The sequence below is a fragment of the Galleria mellonella genome, unplaced genomic scaffold, assembly GCF_026898425.1.
Source record: "Galleria mellonella isolate WM207_F2 unplaced genomic scaffold, CSIRO_AGI_GalMel_v1 utg33, whole genome shotgun sequence".
NCBI lineage: Eukaryota > Metazoa > Arthropoda > Insecta > Lepidoptera > Pyralidae > Galleria > Galleria mellonella.
In genome coordinates this window covers 5,880,474-5,903,616 of record NW_026442079.1, presented here as the reverse complement: position 1 = coordinate 5,903,616, position 23,143 = coordinate 5,880,474, and the positions used below count along the sequence as shown (strand labels likewise).

General features: G+C 32.1%; 1 protein-coding gene across 1 annotated transcript in view; it reads right to left on the bottom strand.

Moving 5' to 3' along the window:
* The window catches only part of LOC113517310 (nuclear hormone receptor FTZ-F1), a 138,914-nt gene that overhangs the window by 11,622 nt on the left and 104,149 nt on the right, over positions 1 to 23,143 (bottom strand). The window contains 5 exon segments of the mRNA XM_026901965.3: positions 2,441 to 2,534; positions 2,536 to 2,583; positions 3,408 to 3,508; positions 3,725 to 3,983; positions 7,679 to 8,301. Of these exon segments, the coding sequence (XP_026757766.1) occupies positions 2,441 to 2,534; positions 2,536 to 2,583; positions 3,408 to 3,508; positions 3,725 to 3,983; positions 7,679 to 8,301 (1,125 nt within the window).

Genomic DNA, 23,143 nt, shown 5'->3' with positions numbered 1-23,143 from the left:
TATGTTGCTAAGCAAAATCTACTTGTGGATACGCGATTCCACGTTTTTATTTATACAAATATTGTATTTGTTAACGTTGGTTTTACGTTTTAAATTCGGGATTGCCCGATCAGTTTCGAATTCAATTGGAGCCCTTATTCATGTACATGGTTCATGTCTATGTCGCGAATAGCCTATTATTCAACATTCAAATAATTTCAATGTAAAGTGCTTATTGCAGTGATTTTCTTAATATACATTATACATCTACTTAAAAAAATTGTTTCTAAGAATTTTACGACCTTTCTGTTATTAACAGCGTTGATAAAACTAGATATGTAATGATAATTTTTCGTTGTAACATTTTGCGATATCTTATCCAATGTAACCTAATTTCCTAATTCAATGAGAAGATATGAAATTCAGTAAACGAGCAACATTTAAAGCACCTATGTGACGTATAATGATATTTTTACTATCGGATTATAAATAGTAAGAAACAAAAATCGTTATCGTTAGAGAATTGGGTCACTTTAGATTACTATCTGATATGTTTCTTTAGTTATCTGATATCTTTATTATAATAAGATTTTTCTCTTGTCATTTTTATTTCTTTAACACATTTGGTATTATTATTGCTTGTGGTTTGGTTACATGCTCCGTCATTACGTATTTTTGTTGTCAAATGGCTATTTGGAGGGTGATAGGGTCATTGTTCTGACTGGCATACTATCTTTCAGGAGTGATATTAAACACGTAATGGGGTCACTTTTGAGGACCTATTTTCTATCTCTAATACTAAAATTTATTTTTGATATTACATCGAATCCTAAACTAAATTTGCATCTGAGTCGCAACTGTCGATGTACTTCAAATGTCGAGTTGATTTTCACCCAATCACACGTCGGGAAGAAAGGGGTCTTGACTAATATCTAATATATAATACTATATATATAAAACTAATATATAATAGTTTTTTCCACAGTGCAAAATGTATTATATAAAATTGCGAAAAAATTGGATTAAATAAGTATAACATGTTTCTTCACTACAATATGGATAAATCTTATAATAATATTTATCGAGGTTTAACGATGAAAAATCGCGAAAAAGCTTCACACAATATTTTAATCGACAACCTTTTCTGTGTAGTTAACAATGTTAAAGTGTTATAATACCTATAACTACTGAAATACAACACAAGAATACATTTATCTATATCTGTAGAATTTGCCCTACATTCGACAAATTAGATGATTGGGAAATCTTGCCAATTGAAGCATCGTTTAACTACTAGACTCTAAAAACTATCTAATTATCTTTGTTATTTGTTAATTATTTTTACCTCTTGTTAAGCAACCATTTTAAAACGGTTTGATTAATTTTATAATTAAAGTACATTTTCCGAACAAAAAGTAAACTATTGCAGTGGTAAGTGGAACGCGTTACAAATGATACTGATAAAATGTTCCAAATTTACAGGTTATTTTATATACCTATTAAGTGTTTATTTACATGTTTGCTTTACTCATAAAAAGATAACCAATTGTTAGTAGGTAGATATAAATAATTTAAATAGAGTTTTAGTATACCAGAGTTAATAGGATACACAAAACCAAAATGTAGTGAAAAGCGTATAATAGAATAGTTAAGAACTATACTTAAGTACTCAGCACCAAAAAAATTACTGAAAAGCATTCTGTGATAAACCTAGAGCTGCCAGATTTATTTATCTAATAATTGTTGTATAATTATATATAATGTTTAATAAATGGTGTATAAATGTTTAATTCTGACTGTTATGAATACAATTATAATTGGGTATAATAATTATAATCACTATCATGTGTTATTTAAATACATAAAAAATATATGTGGTGTAACTGGCAACTCTATGGAGGTTAGTGAAGAAGTAAATATATGTTTAAAAATAAAATGATTGTGTTATGATAATAAGGATAATTCCATATATACAGAGTAACGTACAATCGGTCTAGAGTTGACGTGTGCTCAGCACTCCGGTTAACCATTTCGCCTCCGTTCGGCCTAGAACGAGACACATTATTCCATTTTTATCTATATACATATATATTATATACATACTATATACATATAACATTAATTAGACTTAAGTGTTATTAAATACACATAATATATTTATTGTATGATTATACATATGTATTAAAATAAACTAAATATTTTTATTGTTCAGGTGGTTTTAAAAGGTATGATATTATGATTTTCCTATACTTACAATTAGTAAACAATCTTAGTGTGTATTTTTATTGATATTTATTTAAAAATTATAATATAATAATATAAAAACAACAAGCGTGAAATGCTTTGAAACCCTATTAGTTCATAGTCGTGAACATTGTCTAATACATAAAATTTTTCTTTTTTAGTTGTTTAAAATATATGCCGAGATTTTTAAAAAACAGGTTGTAAATGTGGTACTCACTTGCGCTTGGCGTGTAGCATTTCCATGAGAAGTGTTTGTGTAGGAGCCTGACCCGCACAATGCCGCTGGTAAAGGTGTTCCTCTCCTCGCGCCGCCAGCGCATGTATTTCGGGCACTACTTGCACTAGTTTGCCGAACTTATCCTGAAAATTAAATTGAAAATATTTGTTAAACAAAATGGACGGTATAAAGTCTTAAAGATCAAATGTCTAGAACCGTAGTATTGTACAGGACTAATCTAAACTGATTTGTCAAAATGAATTTCAGTGATTATACTCATGAAACAGAATAATCATTCATACTTAATCAAATACGATCTGTATGAAAAGTTCATAAATTATTTTAAGATTTCCACTAAACTTCTTGAGGAAAGTTGTTGAACAAGTTCGTATTGGTTGTTATGCCATAAAGAGATATGCTATAAAGTCGTCGACCTGAACGCGGTCCTTCTTGGACACTATTGCGATTAACTACAGGTGAATTCGTCACCATGAACCAACTGACCTAACTACCTCTTTACCTATCATTCATAATTTGTACTCAATTAGCATAAACCGATATTGCTGGTGGGATACCGTTTCATTTCAACCTTAAGAAAGCCTTTCCGTCAAAGTTATTATTTATTCAGCAGTCAAGTAAACATATATTTTCTCATGTCATGATAAAAGTGATCTATAGACATAAACATGAACATAGACTATAGACAGCGCAAAATACTTATTTTATCGTCTCTGGTACCAATTATGTATTTCCTAAGAAGCTGTTATAGCTTCATATGACGCACACATTTCTATTTTATGACAAACCTAAATAGACTAGGTATTACAATACAAGGTAAGACACTATCGATAATACTATAATCATTTGATTTTACCATATTACGAGTACAATAGATTAGAAGATCTTGTCAAGTTTATTGTTTGGCAAAATTAAAATAAACTGTAGTGATATTTTTTACTATACTTACCTGTATCGTAGGATAACAGGTGAGTGTATAATCAAGAAGTGCTGCTTGCACTGTCTGGTAACCATCTCTGACGCACTTCACGTTAACGATGCCCCTCACCTCTGAAACCCCAAGATAACTTTTCAAGACAAACATAAAGTAAATACGTTGTAATTTTTGTGATAAATTAGAATGCAAACTGCATTATTTTTATTCAGAATAAACACGTATGTACATATTCAAAACAAAATCAAACATAAATAAAAATCATTCGCAAAGGAAGCTTCTTTACATTAACAAAATGATTTTAAACATCAAACTATAATAATAATACTGACCAGGATTAAGAAGAAGCAAGAATTTAACGCAGATGTAGTCCGGCACGTCAAACTTGAGTTCCGCCAATTTATGTTGGAGCTCATTGAAATGATCAGCTAAGGAAGGCACCCCAAGGAGGCCGAGACAGAGTAAGTCAAACTTCTGTCCATTGTGTAGTGTTGTTTCGTCAGGCAAACCATTGTGCATTCTCTGGTGAAGATGATCTAAAACCAACATGTCCGACCACGAATGTTGCAATAACTTCATTTGGTCATCAACCTGGAACAAAGGACGAACAAATTTCTACACGTGCAGAGCACAAATTATTCAGAATATTTTAACAATTTTAGGGAGGAGGAAGTACTTTGCCGTTGAAAACAAAAAAGAAAAAACCAGTAATGAAGCAGTTATGCACTTATTGATTATGGTTCGCAATTAATCATTTAAAATATTTGTTATCAAGTTCAACTGCTAACTGCCCCGTTACTCGAATTCATTCATTTATGTAATAAAAATTTAACGGCAAAATTTGAGGACGCGATATATGTTGTGTGATAGTGAAGCGTGTGACGTTCCTTTAATTGACCTAATTTAGTAATTAATGACTTGGATGGATAATTTTGGAATAGAAATCAACGTTTGAGAATATAGCTACTTCACTTCTAATCCAACTATTCTATCAGACAAGTTTTAGTCAATTCGTGCATCGTTTCATGACCTACATTTTATTGAGTTGCATTAGAAAACACGGGGCGGTGCGCGAGCGCGTTAAATTTGCCGTTTACGAAATGTTACAACTGAATTTTAGAGCTTGAAGCTATTGCTACACCGCATACTGCTTGCTCAACGCGATGAATCGAGATCGGCCCGATGAAATCTTTACCAACCATACTGTATCTGCTTATCCGATCACTCATTTTTCGAGTACTTACAGTTGTTCTACTCAACATTTATATTAAGTCCTTTCGGTTATAATATTTAATTACAAAGGCTACGTTATTACGTTAATTCTTGTAAAATACAGCAGTAAAAATACATTATCTTTGCAATTTAGCAATCGCTGTTTTTTAAATGTGACTGTAATATTATATGAGTGTAACTTTGTTTTCCCTCGAAGGAAGTTAGTCGCTTTTCATTGCTGCAAGAACTCGTCACGGTTGAGAATATCAATCCTAATAATATCAACGACTGCCCACTGAACAGTTAAAATGAGTTCAAAAAGAGGTTTTATTGCTAGTGTTATAAAGTAGGGAAAGGAACGTAGCAGTTGTTGAGATATGTGACCTTTTGGGATGGTTACGATGGTTAGCATTCCCTTCGGGCGGCCATCTTGGTTGGAGTTGTCGGTACTAGGTATCAAGCAAAGTAGGTCAAAGTCGCCTCGAATTGCGGCGTGCCTGAAAACTTGAACAACAGGAAGTTTATAGAATTTATTTGATAGTTGTCGTTATATAACAGTGATAACGTTAATAAAATCTTAACGTTATAAGATTAAAAACTTATTAACAAAAAGTTGTTGTTAAAGTTATTTACTAATAATGATCGGCCAGAAATTGATAAGTACTGTGACTTAGGAACAATATCAATTATGCACACATCATGTGAACGATTTGAAAATGTACAGAGAAATTGTCGACAAGGAGCATATCTATATCAAATAGAATATAAAAAAAGAATATAAAAACCTAACATATAAAAAGGCCGGCTGGCTAAGTTGCCAACAATAGGTATCAATACAAGAGTCAGAGTGCAAAGGAAAGAAAATATGAATAGAAAGCATATCTTATGATTATTGGAAAAAGGAACTAATTTGAATGTATTTGTAATTTTTAAAGTACAGATATCTCTACATGACTGTTTCAAATACTCATAAATAGGCACGTTAACGCTTGTCGTGTGGTCACTTTATCCTATTAGAACTGAGATGAAAAGAGGAAAAGAGGATTGACTGACCTGAATACATTCATAAAAGGCTAAGCATGATTCCTTTGTGCATTGCACTAGTTATACTTATTTCAGATAAAAACAAGAATCTGTACAGAATATATTTGGTATTTAGACCATAGAAGGAAATACAGTGATGGAAGTATAAGAATGAAATGTCAAAATAAATAATCCTATTTATATTATAAATATCAATCATATATCACTTAAGAACAAACTTGAATGGAATTAGGATTTATTTAATCCTAATTTCCACAGGCAAAGCCATGAAATCCAGCTAGGTCAGAATAATCTAGACTTACAACACAGAAATCATTTAAAATATGATCTAAACATAATCATTACTATCTTCTTGAGATTTGATAGGTCTTCAGGATATAAAAATTAGAAATTTAAAAATAAATGGTGTAATTTGGAATTGAGATGATTATACATTTACATAAACTACTGTATGAATATAAATATCATGTAAATAGTTTATATGCATGGTTTCGTTCAAATTAATAGAAACAAAGTCCAAAGGATACCGGAACAATTGTGCTGTACACAACAAACTAATATGATAACAATGCCGATCAACTACCTGAACAGGATATATTATTACCGAGTGTCAATCTCCATGTATTTTGAATACGTAGCCAACTAATAAGATAATATGACAAAACGATGTCATCAATCGTTCAAGTTCACCGTGTCATGGTATTACTAAAGGAAAGAAATTACGTAATAGAAAGCGAAGAAAGATCGCATAACTCGTTACGTCTCCGTTACCGTCGGTTACGCGGCGCGGTAAAAAGTGCTTTCTCGCGGCAACTCGGCCACGGCCAGTGTGTCAAGTGCGCCGACGAAAGTGCAGCGTTGCCGTCCCGCACCGAACCGTTACATCACATCCGTCTGGAGAAAGCGTAGGTCATCAACATCTCGGTCAGCCAAGCGGAATCTCTTTAAAAATACTCTCCGACTTGTTGGAAGGATGGATGACTACAAAATGAATTGTAGATATATGTAAGAATGGAATTAAGGTTATTTGTTAATTAAAATGTCGTCTACATAATGAATTGTATTAGAATTGATTTTATCAATATTGAAATATGTGTTGTTATTTAGGGTAAACATTTCCGAAAAATACATATAAGACATAGAGTCATCTCAACGCTGTCCTAATTCTGAGAATGGGCCGTAACTAAGCTGCGTCATTTCAGTACAAACAAAAATTGCTAGCTGTGAAGTGGAGGCTGTCCGCGGGAATGAGATGAAACGATGAGAACAGTGTGGCAACGTCGCGCGCCCACGTGACCGGTTGCGGGTCTTGCGTAAGCGTACGACGACCACGCTGCGGCAGCCACCACCGACGTTGCTGCTCCCGTTCCTCGTCGATTGACTCTAGCTGATTGATTGAACTCCCGCTCGACGCCCATAATTGGCATCTTCTATTGTTTTAGTTAACGCTCGCTGTTATTATATATATTAATCTATTTTAATAAGTTACCTATGTGTTAATCTTATCCGCATTAAGTAGGTAATGTAAATTCTCATTTTTATATATTTCGTGGAATATTTCTTTTAACTTATGTTCAATGTCTTGCATCGCGTTAATGTAATATATATATATATATATATATATATATATATATATATATATATATATATATATATATATATATATGTAAGCTTATGTAGAATAGAATAGCGACAAACGACGGCCGGCATCGCGGCAGCGGCAATCGGCACGCTTGTCGTGGGAACTTGACCCAGTTGGTGTGGCGAGGCGCGGGCGGCGCGGTGTATCGATTGCGAGCAGCACCGCGTCGCCTGCTGCGTCACACGCGCCCCTACTCACACAACCATATCATAACTACTGTCTGCACGTACAGAACTAAAAAAAATTCGCAAAGCCTCATTATTATCAACCCTAGAGAATAAATATCGCTTTGCAGCGCAATGCGTCACATTCGCCAGCAAATTTGGTGTACACCAGGATTGGGTTTCAGGGATTGAGGGCAGGATTTCATACTTATCTGAAAATTCACCTTTAGATACTTAAAGAACACGGTGTTTCTCGCCCAGTCCACTTGAGAGAACAAGTTTTGGTCCAGCACTTTACACATTAACTCGAAGAGATCGACTTCACACTGATTGTAAGTTTGGCTCTGTAAGAGTCCGTAAAGCGAATTCTGCCACTCGCGATCATCGATAGTTTGAACAAATTCACGGATCATAGGTGAAAGTCGGAGGGTTTCTGTGCTGGTGGGCTCGGCTGTGCTGGATGGTGTAGCAGCTGTGGTGGCCGGCGCGTCAAACGCAAAAGCGTCTGGCGACGCCGAGTGCGGCGAATGCGCCTCCCATTTGTCATGGGCAGGCGGCGGCGGCGGCTGGGGTTGTGGTTGCTGTGCGGCCAGCAACGCTGGCCCCGGTGATGACTCTGGAGAGGACGTCAACGATGACACTTGTGGGATCTGGATCTCTTGTTTCACTGGAACGGCGGCGTATGGCGATGTGAAGCCAAGCACCAAACCGCCATCACCGAGCGAACCGCGCAAAGTCTGCACGGCTATCTGTCGCTGTCGCATCATTTGTAACTTACGAGCTCGATCACGTTTGTACATGGGTCCAAATTTATTTCGCCCACCTCGCATGCGGTCCGCTCTTACAGCTGAAACAAACAAGTATATCAATCAGTCAAACAGTCGTAGACACAAAAAGCACTTACTTTCAAATAAAATAAATACACGTTTACTTATATTTTTTAATCAATAGATTTTTTTAAGTATTTAATTATCCGGAGAATTATTAAAAGATAATTAATCACCAAAAGGTTTTACGTTAATTTGATTTAGTTATTAATGAATGAGTTTTCATTAAAAAAACTGAATATGTGATATTTAACTGACGATGGAATTTTATAATGCGAATCCGACAAACTAGTAATGAACTGAAGCTTGAAGTAGTGAAAGGTGTTACATATGTTAAATATATTTAGAATATAAATAGTCATGTTATAATAATTATGGTGTGATTGCAAAGAGGGAGACAGGTGTTTAGGGAAGCAGAAACGCAGGATGATGAGAGAAAAGGACTAAACATAATCAGAATCATAATTGGAGCATGATTTCCCTATAATATAATTAGTTGCAATTAGTAATCGCCAAATATGTAATTATAAATAAATAAAAAATATTGTAAAATTGAAATAGGATGTCCTTGCACGTATTACATAGATTGTAGATATAAGACGACAGATCTAAGCTACGATTCGGGCGTCAATATAATAAGTAGGTTAACTGTGTGCTCTTCAATACGAGTAAATATTTAATAACTTTGGGCCTGAAATTTAGGACGTCGGGCCCATAACGCACGGACTCCGCTGTTCTTTATGATTCTGGCTCTATTCCAAATATAAAGCAGCCGTTCCTCGCGATACCAACAATTTATGCTTGTTCTGATTCTTTACGATACTAAACTTGAAGCTTTTCAAATAATATATTCATGAAAGCGGAACGTTGTTCCAACGAAATATTTTATAAAACAAACAGTGACATTTTGTTATGTTTCATTAGTTTTATCCCAATAATTGAAGAATGTATTTATAACATGCGATAGAAGCATTAAGTAACTTATGTATTGTAGTCGTTTAGATGAAAACCAATATAATTTTTAACAATTTTTTGTATTGTTCATCATCAATCATCGTACACATATATTTGTGTGACAGTGCGAAGTAGAATAATTATATGATTTTTATGCATATTTGGCATATTATATAAACAATCTCGGCAGGTTTTTTATCAAGATAATAGTGAATAAAATGAACAAATAACTAGAATAAAAAGGTTTTTGTGTTAATTATTTATATGAACTTATTATTGTATGTTGTTATTTTTTACGCTATCTTATTTTTAAATAATTATTTCCGATAAATAACATGTCGAGATTGTTTACTAAATATGCCAATAAAAACAAATTATAAATAGATGTCTTCCTTTTTTATCGTGACATATAAACAAGTGGCTTATTTATTCTAAATAACTATTGCATTACCTATTTTATATAAATTACATTGAACGGAAGGGTTTTTAGTCCGCTGTTGGCGCGACAAGCCGACGAGTTAAAAATAACATCCAGTTTTTATTGTAGACAACACACCTAGTGTGATAAGGACAGAGTTACAGGGTTTCGTGAAAGGCTTTGTAAAAGAGATGGCGAGCGTAACGGATTTATAATTGCTTACATAAGAGGTTAATGTGTGGGCGAAAGAAGTTTTTTTACTTCATTTGCTACAAATTTCAATGACCTCCATAACGTAAGGTAACCAATTGACATGCCACTTCACCGAAGTAAATTTCCGAGTTCTAAGAAAATTATCTCTCAAGGGGTTAAAGAAATAAGTGAATATTATTATCGGATATATATCGGATTTCCGACCACTTCCTAATATGTGATAGGGTTGAAATAGAGTTTGTTCACATCTTTGAAGATAATTAGTATTTTAAGTTTCATGGTACATTCAATAACGACAGCCACCATAAGTTTTACCTTCATTTTCTATTTTTACTAGCATGTAGCAAAATGTATGTAAAGCAGTTGTTTGTATGGCTGTGTTTCGGTTTGAAGGGTCGGGTATATGACAATGAAATTACAGGGTACGCAGACATAACACTTTAGTCCTCAGGAATGGCAATGCAAGAAGGGTATATTAAGCATACCCTTCCTGCGTATCCCTTACTCTTCTGTTATGTCCATAGTATTTACTGTTCACGTCTATAGGCGACGATTACTACTTTCCAAACTTAAATTTACTTTAAGTGGGCCGTTAGCTTGTTTGTCATTCTATATTACATAAAAAAATGTAGACTACTACTCATCTCGTATTTCTTGTATAAGAAATTCTTTTTAAAATAATCTTTGTTATTTCTTTACAAATTTTCACGTCATTTCCCACAAGTTTAAACTTAAAATTTGTTACCTTTTTGAAAAATATATCAATGTGACAAAATATTATAGTGTGAAATCGAAGTCGTTGCCTTTAGCTAAGAGTGTGCTTATTATTAGTGTATTATAGATTATCTTTTAGGGGGAGTCTGGCCCCTTAAAAAGGTGCATGTACTCTTATCAGACATAACTTCGTGGACTGCATTCTCCGCTACGGATGGGCACCAGACAACTCTGTGGCAGGCATAAACTACCCCGCCTTTCCTTAAGACACAAATTTCGTGAAACTGAAAATCCAAACCGTCAGAATATATCGAGTCCTACGAGTCGAGTCGTTTTTTGTCACATGTTTGTTTGGTAAAATTATAGAGTTACTGGTAAAACAATATTTTAAAAGTAGACTATTTCGATTGAATCTTGTATAGAGTTTTATCAAATATTTCAATTTGTTCAACTTCAATTTTGATAACTGACGATATCTTTTAAAATTTAACTAAAAAATGATGACACTGAATATAAAATGTCATCTTTATACATGTCAATAATATCTATTAACTTTTAATGGTGTTGTTTTCTGAAAAATGATCAATCAATATTACATTATCCTTATCATGTTTAGAATAGAACGTCCAGGCACTTTTCATTGTTTACATCTCTAACCTTCGAAAATGATTAATTTCCACACAAATTTGCTTTCCCTAATCGAATGAAACTCCGTTACAGAATTTCATTATATATTTTTATTTATAGATCGTTAAGCATATATATTATTTACATTTTATAGAATTGGTATTTTAACCAATTTTTAACTTCCTGTCTTTGAAATTTGGTATTTATCCTATCTAATTGAATGATGTAACTGTCGTGTTTTTGTTGTATTATTTTCAATAATAATGTAAATAATTATAACAGAATTAATCAGGTATATCAGTCATATATTTATTGTATAAATTTTGATGTAAATTCAAGTTTCAACCACTATTTAAGACCCTTAAAAGTTAATGTCTAAAACTATTTTTTATTACTTGCTCATGCACGCCATACAAATTCTTTAATTATTATATTTTATTAGTTTCGATAGGTTCTATTTTGGTAAGTTAGATGGTCATACAATTAGGCATAACTTCTTAAAAGAATAGTTTAGGTAGTATAGATAAATACATTATTGAATATTATATGAATGTGTATGGTGTAGATAATACAAGTAATGGCGTAAATAGCTGGAAGCCAAGTAAATGCGTTGACCAGACGTCATTATTATTAAAGTAGGTATGTCGGTTGTTACATACCGCCAAAGCAATATCTACGTCTATTGTATTTTTTACATGACGTAGGTACTTAAAGATAAGGTGTTTTGTAATTTATAATGAATAAATTTGATGGAAACAATTGTATTATCAAATTTGTAAAATAGAATTATTAAAAAAATTATCAGCTAAAGTAAAACTCGAAAGGATATGCATTTTAAGTAATTGCTTATTATATAATAGATACACGGCTTTGTGATCCAAAACAAAAGGAAATCTATTAAGAAAATACGAAGTTTTGGAGGACTCTTTAAAAATAAAATGGAATCTAACTTTCTACGTTAATTGTATTGAACAAGTGACGTAGAATAGAAACTAGCAACTTTATAGTTCTCAAGCCCTTAGCTCAGAATTATGTTGCATATGTGGATTTAGGGATTTATTTTCTCTTTAATTCACCATAATGTTTTAAAAAATGCTAATATTTTCTATGCTAGTTAAACATGAAAGGGACTATTTTTATACTTATTCGTCTCACATATTAAAGATAAACCTTGCCTAACATACATACATACATACATATCTGTCACGCCTGTCTCCCATTAGGGTAGGCAGAAACAATGGAACGCCAAATGCTTCGATTCAAACAAACCTCTTTCGCTTCTTCCACATTCATCAATCTTGTCATACACGCTCGTCGGTTACGGGTACTTTTAATTTGGCCCTTCTTCAGCACGTCGCCTATTTGGTCGACATACGTCCGTCTAGGGCGGCCCCTACCGACATCTCCATTCATTCTTGCTCGATAAATCTCTTTCGTAATTCTTCTTTCATCCATCCTCTCCAAATGACCAAACCAACGCAACATTCCTTGCCTAACAATGACTACATATTATGAGTGTCCGTTTCAGATGATTTTTAAATGAAACTTAAGTATCAACTAAACACGGCGGTTCATTATAGTGATTGAGTAAATGCTTAATAGAATGATTATGCATTTTGCTTGTTAATTCAATTATATGGATGAATAGAGGGAAAGTCTTTTGTAAGAATTGTACTATGTTCAGTTTAAATCTTTTCTATTATTTTGTTGTTCCCTTTTACAAAAAGGTTGCGACAAATATGTGAAAAATTTTTGTGACTAGCTAAACGTCTAAAAAAATAAACTTTTTTTTATATATTTTGACTAAATAATTTATATATTTGTTTCGATTATTATGATGTGGATAAGTTGGTGTGTTAGTATTGTCGTTATTACCTTTCGCAGAGAAAATAAAAATATATTACAATTTACTGTATGCAACTGCAGTGCTTTAGATATTTATGAAATATCTAGCTCTAGCCGCGACCTTGACCGCGTGACCGGGATAAAAAGTTCTCTATTCTAAATATTATATAGATATGTAAAGACTGGTGTCAATATATTTATTATAAAGACATTTAATCACTAATATCTCTAAACTAAAGCGGACAATATTTTATAGTAGACACAGCATTATAATTCTGAACCAAAAAGTTAAGTAGTTTTAAGATAATTCGCAATATACTAATGAATAAATCATTTTTTATCACATAAAAGTTTTCTAGGTTACAACCTCTTAATTACGACATATTGGAGATTCAAGTCGATAAGAGTTTATTTTTTATTCAACTCAAAATGGCAGACAACCTAGCGACCCACTTGACAAACAGTGGTAACAGTCACCTATAAACATGAAGAGCAACGTAGGCATCACGGGACACACTGTAACGCCCATAGTATATTTTATGTGTTTCTATTTCTGCGAACTATGGTGCTATACTTAAAGCTCTATAACTTCACTTTCGTACCTTTATTATCCTAAACCGAAATATGGTAAGCACAGCAAAAACCTAAGTGAGACTGAGGTAGCCAAATAGCAGACATTTCTGTAAAGTCTTTCTAGTAAATGTTACATTATTAATATGTAAGGCGTCCCTACCAATTTTCTACCTACTGCAGCAAATAGGTATTACAATTTATGTCAGACATGACACTATATTGCATAAGATAGATTTAAGATAATTATTTGCAATAAATGTTTTATGATAAACATAAAACAACGGTTCTGTACAAAGAAAAAACAAGAGTTTATTATTGTACAAAATCAAATGCTCTTCATAATAGAATACAAGTAGTTAAATAGTTCGGTTGCTCGGATAAAGAACTACTGTATATTCAACAATTTTGCAACATTGTTGTTCAATATTGTAGTGATGTATTCGGTCTGTAATATTGGTTCGCTGTAATTATTACATGTTGTGTAAAATATAATTTCAGTGTTTATGGCGTGATGCTTGACAGTCAATATTTCATAAAAATTCTGTTTACGAGTTCTTTATTATATAATCGTTATAATGTAGGTAACATCAGATAATTTTAGAATAAGCATAGTTTTTGGAAAGTGAAATTATATAAAGGCTATATATTTATTAAATTTATTGCACAGTAAAACTATGTATATTTGGCGGACTTAATACCGAACGGTGTTCTCTACCAGTCAACCATTGGGTAAACGGAGAAATAAGTAGGCGGTGCATTATTAAATAGAGGAATATATTTATAAACTTTGATGACAGTAAGACTAGTAGGTACAGTACTCAACAAATCGTATTTGTAGACTACTTTTTATTTCGTTCTAATTACTGCTGCGTCCCAGTTGACACGGCCCTCTTTATGTTTAGACATCCATGCCTCTAGTACAATTGTTACGGCTACTCTTTAGACCAAAATAACAATGCATGATAACCACCGGTTCGCGACAATCATTCCCTACCTACTAACATAAGGATGTTGTCCTTAGACAACATCCTTATCCTTAGACAACATCCTTATGATGGTTGATTTCATTGGCCAATTTAGTGTTTGTGAGACTTAAGAATTGTACTTCAAATTTTTGCCGTAAATTGCTCCATAAAAGAACATCGATGACAGTAACAAGAGATCAATAAACGATGAGATGTTTATAGATATATTCGATTGAAGTATTTGAATTTAGAACGCGGAATCATGTTTATCATTAGTTTTTTCTACGCTAGAAGCAGGATTTATCTTTGCAAATAAAAATGTTGCTTTCAAACACAAAACTGATAAGGAACCCACAACGGAGTAAACTCTGTTGATCGTGACAAGAATTATTGTAACGTAGAAAAGGTTATATTTGAGAACCTAAAAGGAGGCTTTTAGAAGTAGCTGAAAAATTAAGGAACATTGTTTAAAAGCTTTCAAAAATCATTCCAAAAAAAGAAATTTTAGAAAATATCATGGAGGTATTTTCTGAAATTTATTAACCAGTTTAAAAATTCTATTACTAATTTCTTATGAATTCGCTACACTAATTTCGAATATCTAATATAAATAAATAACTTTCAATTCAAATAACTGCCAACTAGCAGAGGGAGACTATGTACAAAAGTCGTTTGCTTGGGTACTTCTGTCCCATTCGTGTTTTAACCATAAAGCAGTTGTGTTTGCATGGCTGTGTTTTGGTTTGAAGGGAAGGATATGGCCTTTTTTAGGCCTGAATTTACATGGTACAGAGGAATAACATGTGAATCCTCAGGAATAACAACGCATGGGGGTATCATGGGCGAAACAGTATACTCTGTTATGTCCATGGTGTCCATACTGCTCATTGTCTATAGGCGACGGTTACCACTTTCCATCAGGCCAGCCGTCAGCTTGTTTGCCATTCTAAGTTGTATAAAAAAACTAGTCTCGAACTAAGTAGAGCTTGTGCCTACTATGTTTATTACACATACTCAAATGTCTTTTTAAATCAAAATGACTATTTAATGTATAAATACCAAACCAGCGTTTTCCAACCTTTTTGTTGCCATGCGCCACTTGAACATTTCTAAAATTTTTATGCTCCCATACATAATTTTTCCCGACAAAGTTTACTTGACGACTCTTATTGCCCAGTTGATATTTTGGTAACGTGAAAAGTTTTTTTTTTTATTTTACTTTTTTTTTTTTTTGTTAAATTTGGCATCGATATCTACTCGTAGCATTGCATTTAAACGGTCCGGAGCAATAGGGTTAAAATCGCTTCGAGTCCATTTTTAATTGCCCCCTTAAATATCAAATTGCGCCCCTGTGGAGCGTGGGATTATTCCCCACATTGGGAAACATAGGTCCAGGCAGATACAATCATACATCCCACTGATAAATACAATATTTATATCGCAATTAAATAACTCCATAAAAATCGTAAGGTATGGTAGTACGTTACACCGCTACACAACTAAAATTGTCAATAATGCCCGTAAAAATTATATTAAAATTAATAATATAACCTGTGCTTAATAATATAATTATTATTTTTACTAATATTATTAAGGTATCGGTGTCAAATAAAAAAAAATGCATTCACTTTGGTTCAGGCATAAGGAAAGAATATCAGATGAAACGTTGATGAAGTAGATATGTATACAATGCAAAAATGGAAGACTTAAACTATAATGATTATTAGATAGATTGTCTTATCTATGAAAGAAGTAAAAATTCTCTGAAATCGCTGCACATTCAAAAGACGAATTATGAAAGTGATCGAAGCAAGAAATGTATACGAGATGAAAGATTTACTGAAACATTGAATAAAGATATTAAAAAGATTAAGTTCTGATTGCCTAATTTATTATTAAGTTGAAATTATTACACATGTAGAGACAAAATAATGTACGCTACATACTTCGTATATAATATAATAATAACAGTATAGTAAGATAAGGACTTGCAAATTCGACCCCTAAAATCGTAAAAGGGGTTGAAAGTTTGTATAGAGTCTGCACTCTTGTTTTCAAACTTGTTGCAAAATTAAGTGATTCCAGAATTTATAGAAAACCATAGTCTAAATGATTGAAATTTGAAGTATAAGTTTGTATAGAAAGTACGTCCATTTTTATGTTAGAATCTTGAAATTTTATATTTAGAATAATAGTTTAAAAGTAAGAAACATCAGCATTTACAATACTATACAATAAATACAAGTTATATATTATACTAGCTGTATGTTATATATATATATATATATATGTATTACATAAATAATAAAACTAACATTTGTATAAATACATCCATATGTTTTTTTATTATAAAAAGAACCAACAATAAAAGATAAGGCGGACTACATAATCGATGAATGACATGACAATGAAAATAGAGCCAAATACTGAAAAGACTATAAATAGAGGCGAGTGGAAGAAAAATACATATTATACCGACCCAATCTTCTGTTCGATTCCAATACATCTGACATTACGTATTTATAACGTGTGTAGCTTTACTAATGTTATAAAAAGGGAAAAATTTATAATAGAAAGCTATATTATGAGCGAAACTGTATACTATTAGAACATAGTCGCTATATTATTAAAAAAAGTAGAGATCCTTACGAAAATTATCAATTCAGGGCATCAAAAATTTGCCTATAAAAGTCTTTATTTGGCGTGCGTTGCGAAAATTCTTGAAGAAAAAATTTCGCTTGCAAAAAAGTCCGCGAGGCTATATATCTAACTATTATATTTATATAACAATAATAGTTTTTTGTTTAAATTTGTCAATCGAAAGATGATGACAATAGTATTATGACATTAATTTTCATCGAACTAAATACGAGTAGTTTCGTAATCAAGGTTAAATATGTATATGTAAATTCTTCTTTAAGATGCTAAAACTAAAAAAATGCTGTGGTGTAAGTGAATAGCTTTACGTTTAATATTGTTGTTATCTTTTATCTTTCTGTCGAGATAGATACTCGTGCAAAGCATGGGGTGCCCCTGTTAGACCTATATGAACGTGTCAAAAATACAATTTTGTACTATTTTCATGACAAGAAAATTCTATAAATGGGAACAGACAGAGACAGAAACCGTGTGCATACAGCACACTTGTAAAAATGTATAGTACACAATAGATAACAAACAGTTTTTACTGTTTTAAACTAGTTAGTTTTTTCCTCTCCAGTCAAGGAAAAGTTGAATGAAATTCCATATCGGCTTATGTTTTAATTTTTTAAGTACATAGAGGAAAATTAATTTTAAATGTTCCTTTTCAAATAAATTGGATCAAATAGTTGATTGTATTGAAATCGCAGGTATTGAAAGACTACATGGACTTAAATAGATATCGATTTCAGTATAAATAATAAATAAAATGACCTACCTACAAAAGTTTTACTTAGACAAGTTTACAAAAACTTATGCATATTTGACACAAAAATCAATTTTTTATAGAGAAAGACTCTACCTGACCCTTGATTGATATTGGTTTTCACATATGTAATTTTTTTTGTATGCCTATGCATATTTGGCTTATTACTATAACTATAAAAATTCCATACTCGATATTTTCTTGTAAGACCTGCTCGCGAACCATGCGCCTTGGTACAGGATTTTATTTATGTTACATCTAAATGTAAACCTAGGGATGAAAAGGACTGATGCCAGATTGTATTCTTTCACCAACATAGCACGAATTTGGCATGAAAATGAGAAAAGATTTGGCAAAAACAAATAAGGTCCTAGGGCAAATTAAAAAAACAACACTCTTTGTACTGGGAAGGTTAAGAGAATTACGGAACCTGGTGGCGTTGAATAAATTCGGCTGCTTTGATTTTTAAGAGAGTTAATTTTAACTCCTGGATATGTTTAAGAGATTTTCAAAGAAAAAATCATCGAATCACGTAGCGAATGAATCGGTTCGAATTTGTTATGTTTTACGTAAAGTTCCAAATCTCGCTGTAATTAAGGTAGGTTTGAAATCTGACTTAGCTGCGCGCCACCCTTTCTACTTTTATACTTCAAATATTTTATACTCATACCTACTATATTTACATATTTTTTTATTTATATTTGTATTTCAAATCTTAAACTGCGGTACATAATGGAACATTCTAGTTCATAAATGAAACAATATTACTGGCTCTCTATAATATTCACACTCATCATCATTTCAGCTATTATCCGTCCACTGCTGGAGATAGGCCTCTCTCATAGACTGCCATAAGGAAAGGCCCTGAACCACCTGCATTTACTAACTCTCTGTAATGCATTTGATGTTGTCACTCCATCTAGTTGTCGTTCTATACTGCGTTTGCCCATACGGGATCGCCACTCAAGAACCTTTCTTTCTTATCGGTTGTCGGTTCTTCTATGTGACCAGCCCATTGGGGCTTCAGCTTGCTTATCCTTCGGGCTATGTCGGTTACTTTGGTTCTTTTGCGGATATCTTCGTTTCCGATTCAATCACGCAAAGAAATTCCGAGCATAGCCCGCTGAGTAATTTGAAGCTTTTGCATACGGACAATCATGTAGGACCATCTTTGGGTTCCATAAGTCATCACTAGCAACACGCATTGGTTCGACCTTCGACTTCAAATTTTGAGGTATTTTAGATGAAAAGATGTGGCGTAGTTTTTCGAATGCTACCCAGCCGAGTTGGATTCGTCAGTTGACCTCTCGGTCAAAGTTAGACTTACCTATTCAGACAAGTTGTCCCAGGTATACATACTCGTCGACAAGTCCGAGCGTAGTGTTTTCAATCATAACCGGTATAGGTGTGACATGAACGTTAGACATGATTTTAGTCTTGTTCATGATCATCTTAAGACCTACCTGTTGAGAAGTACTTTATCTTCTTATTTCTCATTTACATTCTTCTTCTTGTATTATATACATTCTTATCTTCACACTTATTGAGATATAAAACATTGTTTTTAAAATAGATAGAATGACATATCATCACCTCTATGGCAAATTTACGAATCTGCAGTTTTTTTAAATTTGACATTTCTTTAAAAATCTACATTTTGCGTCATACTACTTATTGTGACTTATTTTTAAATTTCTATCTTTAACGGTTGAAGAAATCGAGTAGCTCGAATTTCCATATTTTTGTGATATACCCAAAGTAAACTTACTTAGCATATTTTTATACTATTTTCTATAATAAACACTTTAATTTGTAAATTTCAATAATTATTTTATCAATTTTTTAATCCTAATTTAGTTATTTTACATGAATGATTGTTTTTTAAACTGAAGTTTTCTCCAAAACACGTGATTTATACCTTGGTATATTTACGAATGTGGCACTTTCGTTAGTTTGCCAGATATTAAAATAAATTATTTTCTTTGGCAACTTACGAAACTGCCACTTTCGTAGATTTGCTGTTGTATAACTCAATACCTAGGAACTCTCATGCATGAAGGTGCAAAGTAACGAATATGCATTTATTTCTGATACTTATAATATAATAATAATTAATTAAGCGCATTCAATAAAAAACAGGATTTTAAAACTAAAATGTTAGCATGATCTTTTACAGTAGTCTTCTATCAAAAGTTATTTGCATTAGAATGCAAATAACATTAGAATGTTTCAAAACGTTCCCCTGTAAAATGTATCTTTTTCAGTTTCGTAAGTTTACCATAAAGGTGACGATATGACTATAACTAAACATGGGCCATTCGAGATAAGTATGTTACCGCTACTGATGCAATGTAAGCTGGTACTGACTGACAAGATATTAGGAAAAATCTCTGCAATCTTTTTGTGACAAAGAAGAATATAAATACTAATATCGAAAAAGTTCTATGAATCGTTAGATTTGTAAAATTTTATTACGCACGTTTATTTTTATAAAACATAAGTTTATATATTTTTAAATGTATTTCTTACACATGTTAGCTAAATGACATGCATGCTTTGATGACAAACATACCTTCTTCAGTCGCGTTTTAATAGCGAAAAGTAAAACGTATCTTTATTTTTAAAATTCATATTAAAATAAAGGATGGATTTTTTGTGTTTTTAAAATAAGATATTGAAATGTTTTAATTTAAGACACTGAACTGTTACATTGATCTGCAGTATTATTCTTTAATTTGTAATCATTTATTTACTTTCGATTAATATGCAAATAATTATATGGTATTCTTATGAAGTGTCTTTATGAACTGCTCGTTATCTCAATTATAAATTAATTGTCAATAATATTGACATGGAGGTTATACCAAGATTACAATTTAATTATTATTATCTAATCTAATATGCTAAGATCCTATAATATTATTTAGGCGCCAGACATTCTGTCTAAAGACGATACACCTATCTTAATTTATATGAAAATATAACACTGCTAAAATACTTCTTGCTATGTACAATATATGTAGTAATTATCGCAAATGCTTATAAATACAACAAGATATGTTATAAAAGTAATTTATTCTGCTTAAATGCAGCTTTTTCAATATTATAAACTTTTTCCATAACATTTAAGTAAAAATTAGTACTATTGGAATTAAAGTCCAATATGGCTCTTTAGAGCAAAAAATTGATATGCAAAGTACTTGCGACATATTTTACTGTGCTTCAGACCAAAACAAAACAACGTATACTGCTGCGTCATCCAGGCGAGTGGCGAGTGACACAATACCCTTTCATTAATCCACATTGTTTTCTTATTGTGTCGGAATCCTTATGTGAATTTATAAAAAACCCTCATAGTAAGACTAATAACTTCGACTTTTCAAATTTAATTTGAGACTATTAAATTAATAATATTTAAATACTTCAATAAAATATTTATACACTTGATTAAATAGCAATACTGCAACTTTGCCTGAATGTAGTTTATTGTAATATCTAGTGTTTGCGAAGTAATTTCCAAAACACCCTTTTATAAGAACGGTTAATATCCGTACTTATAAGAGTTCCTTAGAATAATTCCCAAGGAACTCGTTTGGTATTGTTAATCTTTTGTTTTATAATTCATCATCAAACTATATAAAATGTGTGGGTGGGATTGTACATTAATTTTTTAAATTCATGAAGTATTGCGTTCGTGATTTTTTGTTCATCCCAAAGATTGACTGGTAGAGGTAGGTAAATGCTACTAGTATTAAGTCCGCCTTTTGTACCTTATTTTATTTTGGTCAATTATGTTATTTATATAAATAAATAAAAACTTACACTTTACATTTTTTAACAGACTGACTTTTTAACCTACAAACCTAAATACTAAACAAAAAATGTTAAGTTAGGGATACACAATTGGTGCTACAGGTAGGTTTCTATACCAAGACGGTAAACATGCAGAAGAATTGGTTGCCCACCTAACTCTGCAATGCCATGATTATGACCTCCCAGTGTGCAGCAATTCTCTGAATAGTAAAGTTGCTCCACGAAGCCTGTGAAAATGTTAGGAAACTTCTGTATTCCTGGGAACAGCTGGACTTATCTTAGCCGTGGTTTTATACGCACTACCACCATATTTTGAGCCTAAATGCAGCTAATGAAGTCCAGTTTAGGTATATTATATATTTATAGTTAAGGATAGCCTACGAACTGATTTCTTATATTTTCCATAGTAAAGGTTGTACCATCTCAAAAACCCTCTTGCAAACATACATATTAAATACATATTTTAAAAAATGGATAAGGTATGAATTTTTACGTTCATTGTCTCAAGAAGTTAAAGCATTTGTGGTTTTAACTCTTTGTCATAATGGATTTTACTGCGTATTTGTGCTTCAACGAAAATCTTTCTTCCGTATAAAATACTTATTGTAATATGTATTCCACTTGTAGGAACTTCTCTGTCATGGACAAGAACCGCTTTTTATTAAAACATAATGATAAACTTATAATTTTAATTTAAAATTAACAAAGTAATGTGTTCCTTGACACACTTTGAAACGAGTTTTTTAAATATTATACTACTTAGGTAGCACGTATTCCTATATTGTGTAATGTTTTGTTCTTATAAATTATTTCTATTGTCTACTTACTGTAATTTTTATCTGTACTTGCTTTGTCATGCATTATCTAACTTCGTGAGGTGTTGATACATTTCGTTAAATTGTAATAGTAACGTGTTTTTAATATAACAACTATTATTAAATATAAATTGATAATATTCATTTATTACTACACATTTTATTATTATATGTTACACGTTGTTAGTATGTTGCAACAAGTATTACAGATAATTATTATTATTCCTGAAGGCATGTAGGCATAGTTTTTTAATGCATAACATACACATATTTATGATTTCGTGTTATACGCAATAAATGACATCATGTATACATAATACATAACACGAAATAGTTGATATTTGATTTGCTGCCTACTAGCTTCTTCACTTATTACTATGATTGATTTAAATACCTCTATCTCTATTGTAGTATCTCTACACGTATAACAGTAGAACTATTATGATTTTATTTATGAATTTTCTTCATTTTCTTCTAGAATGAGCTGTCTAGTTTTGCTCAGGTATCACGATAAATTCT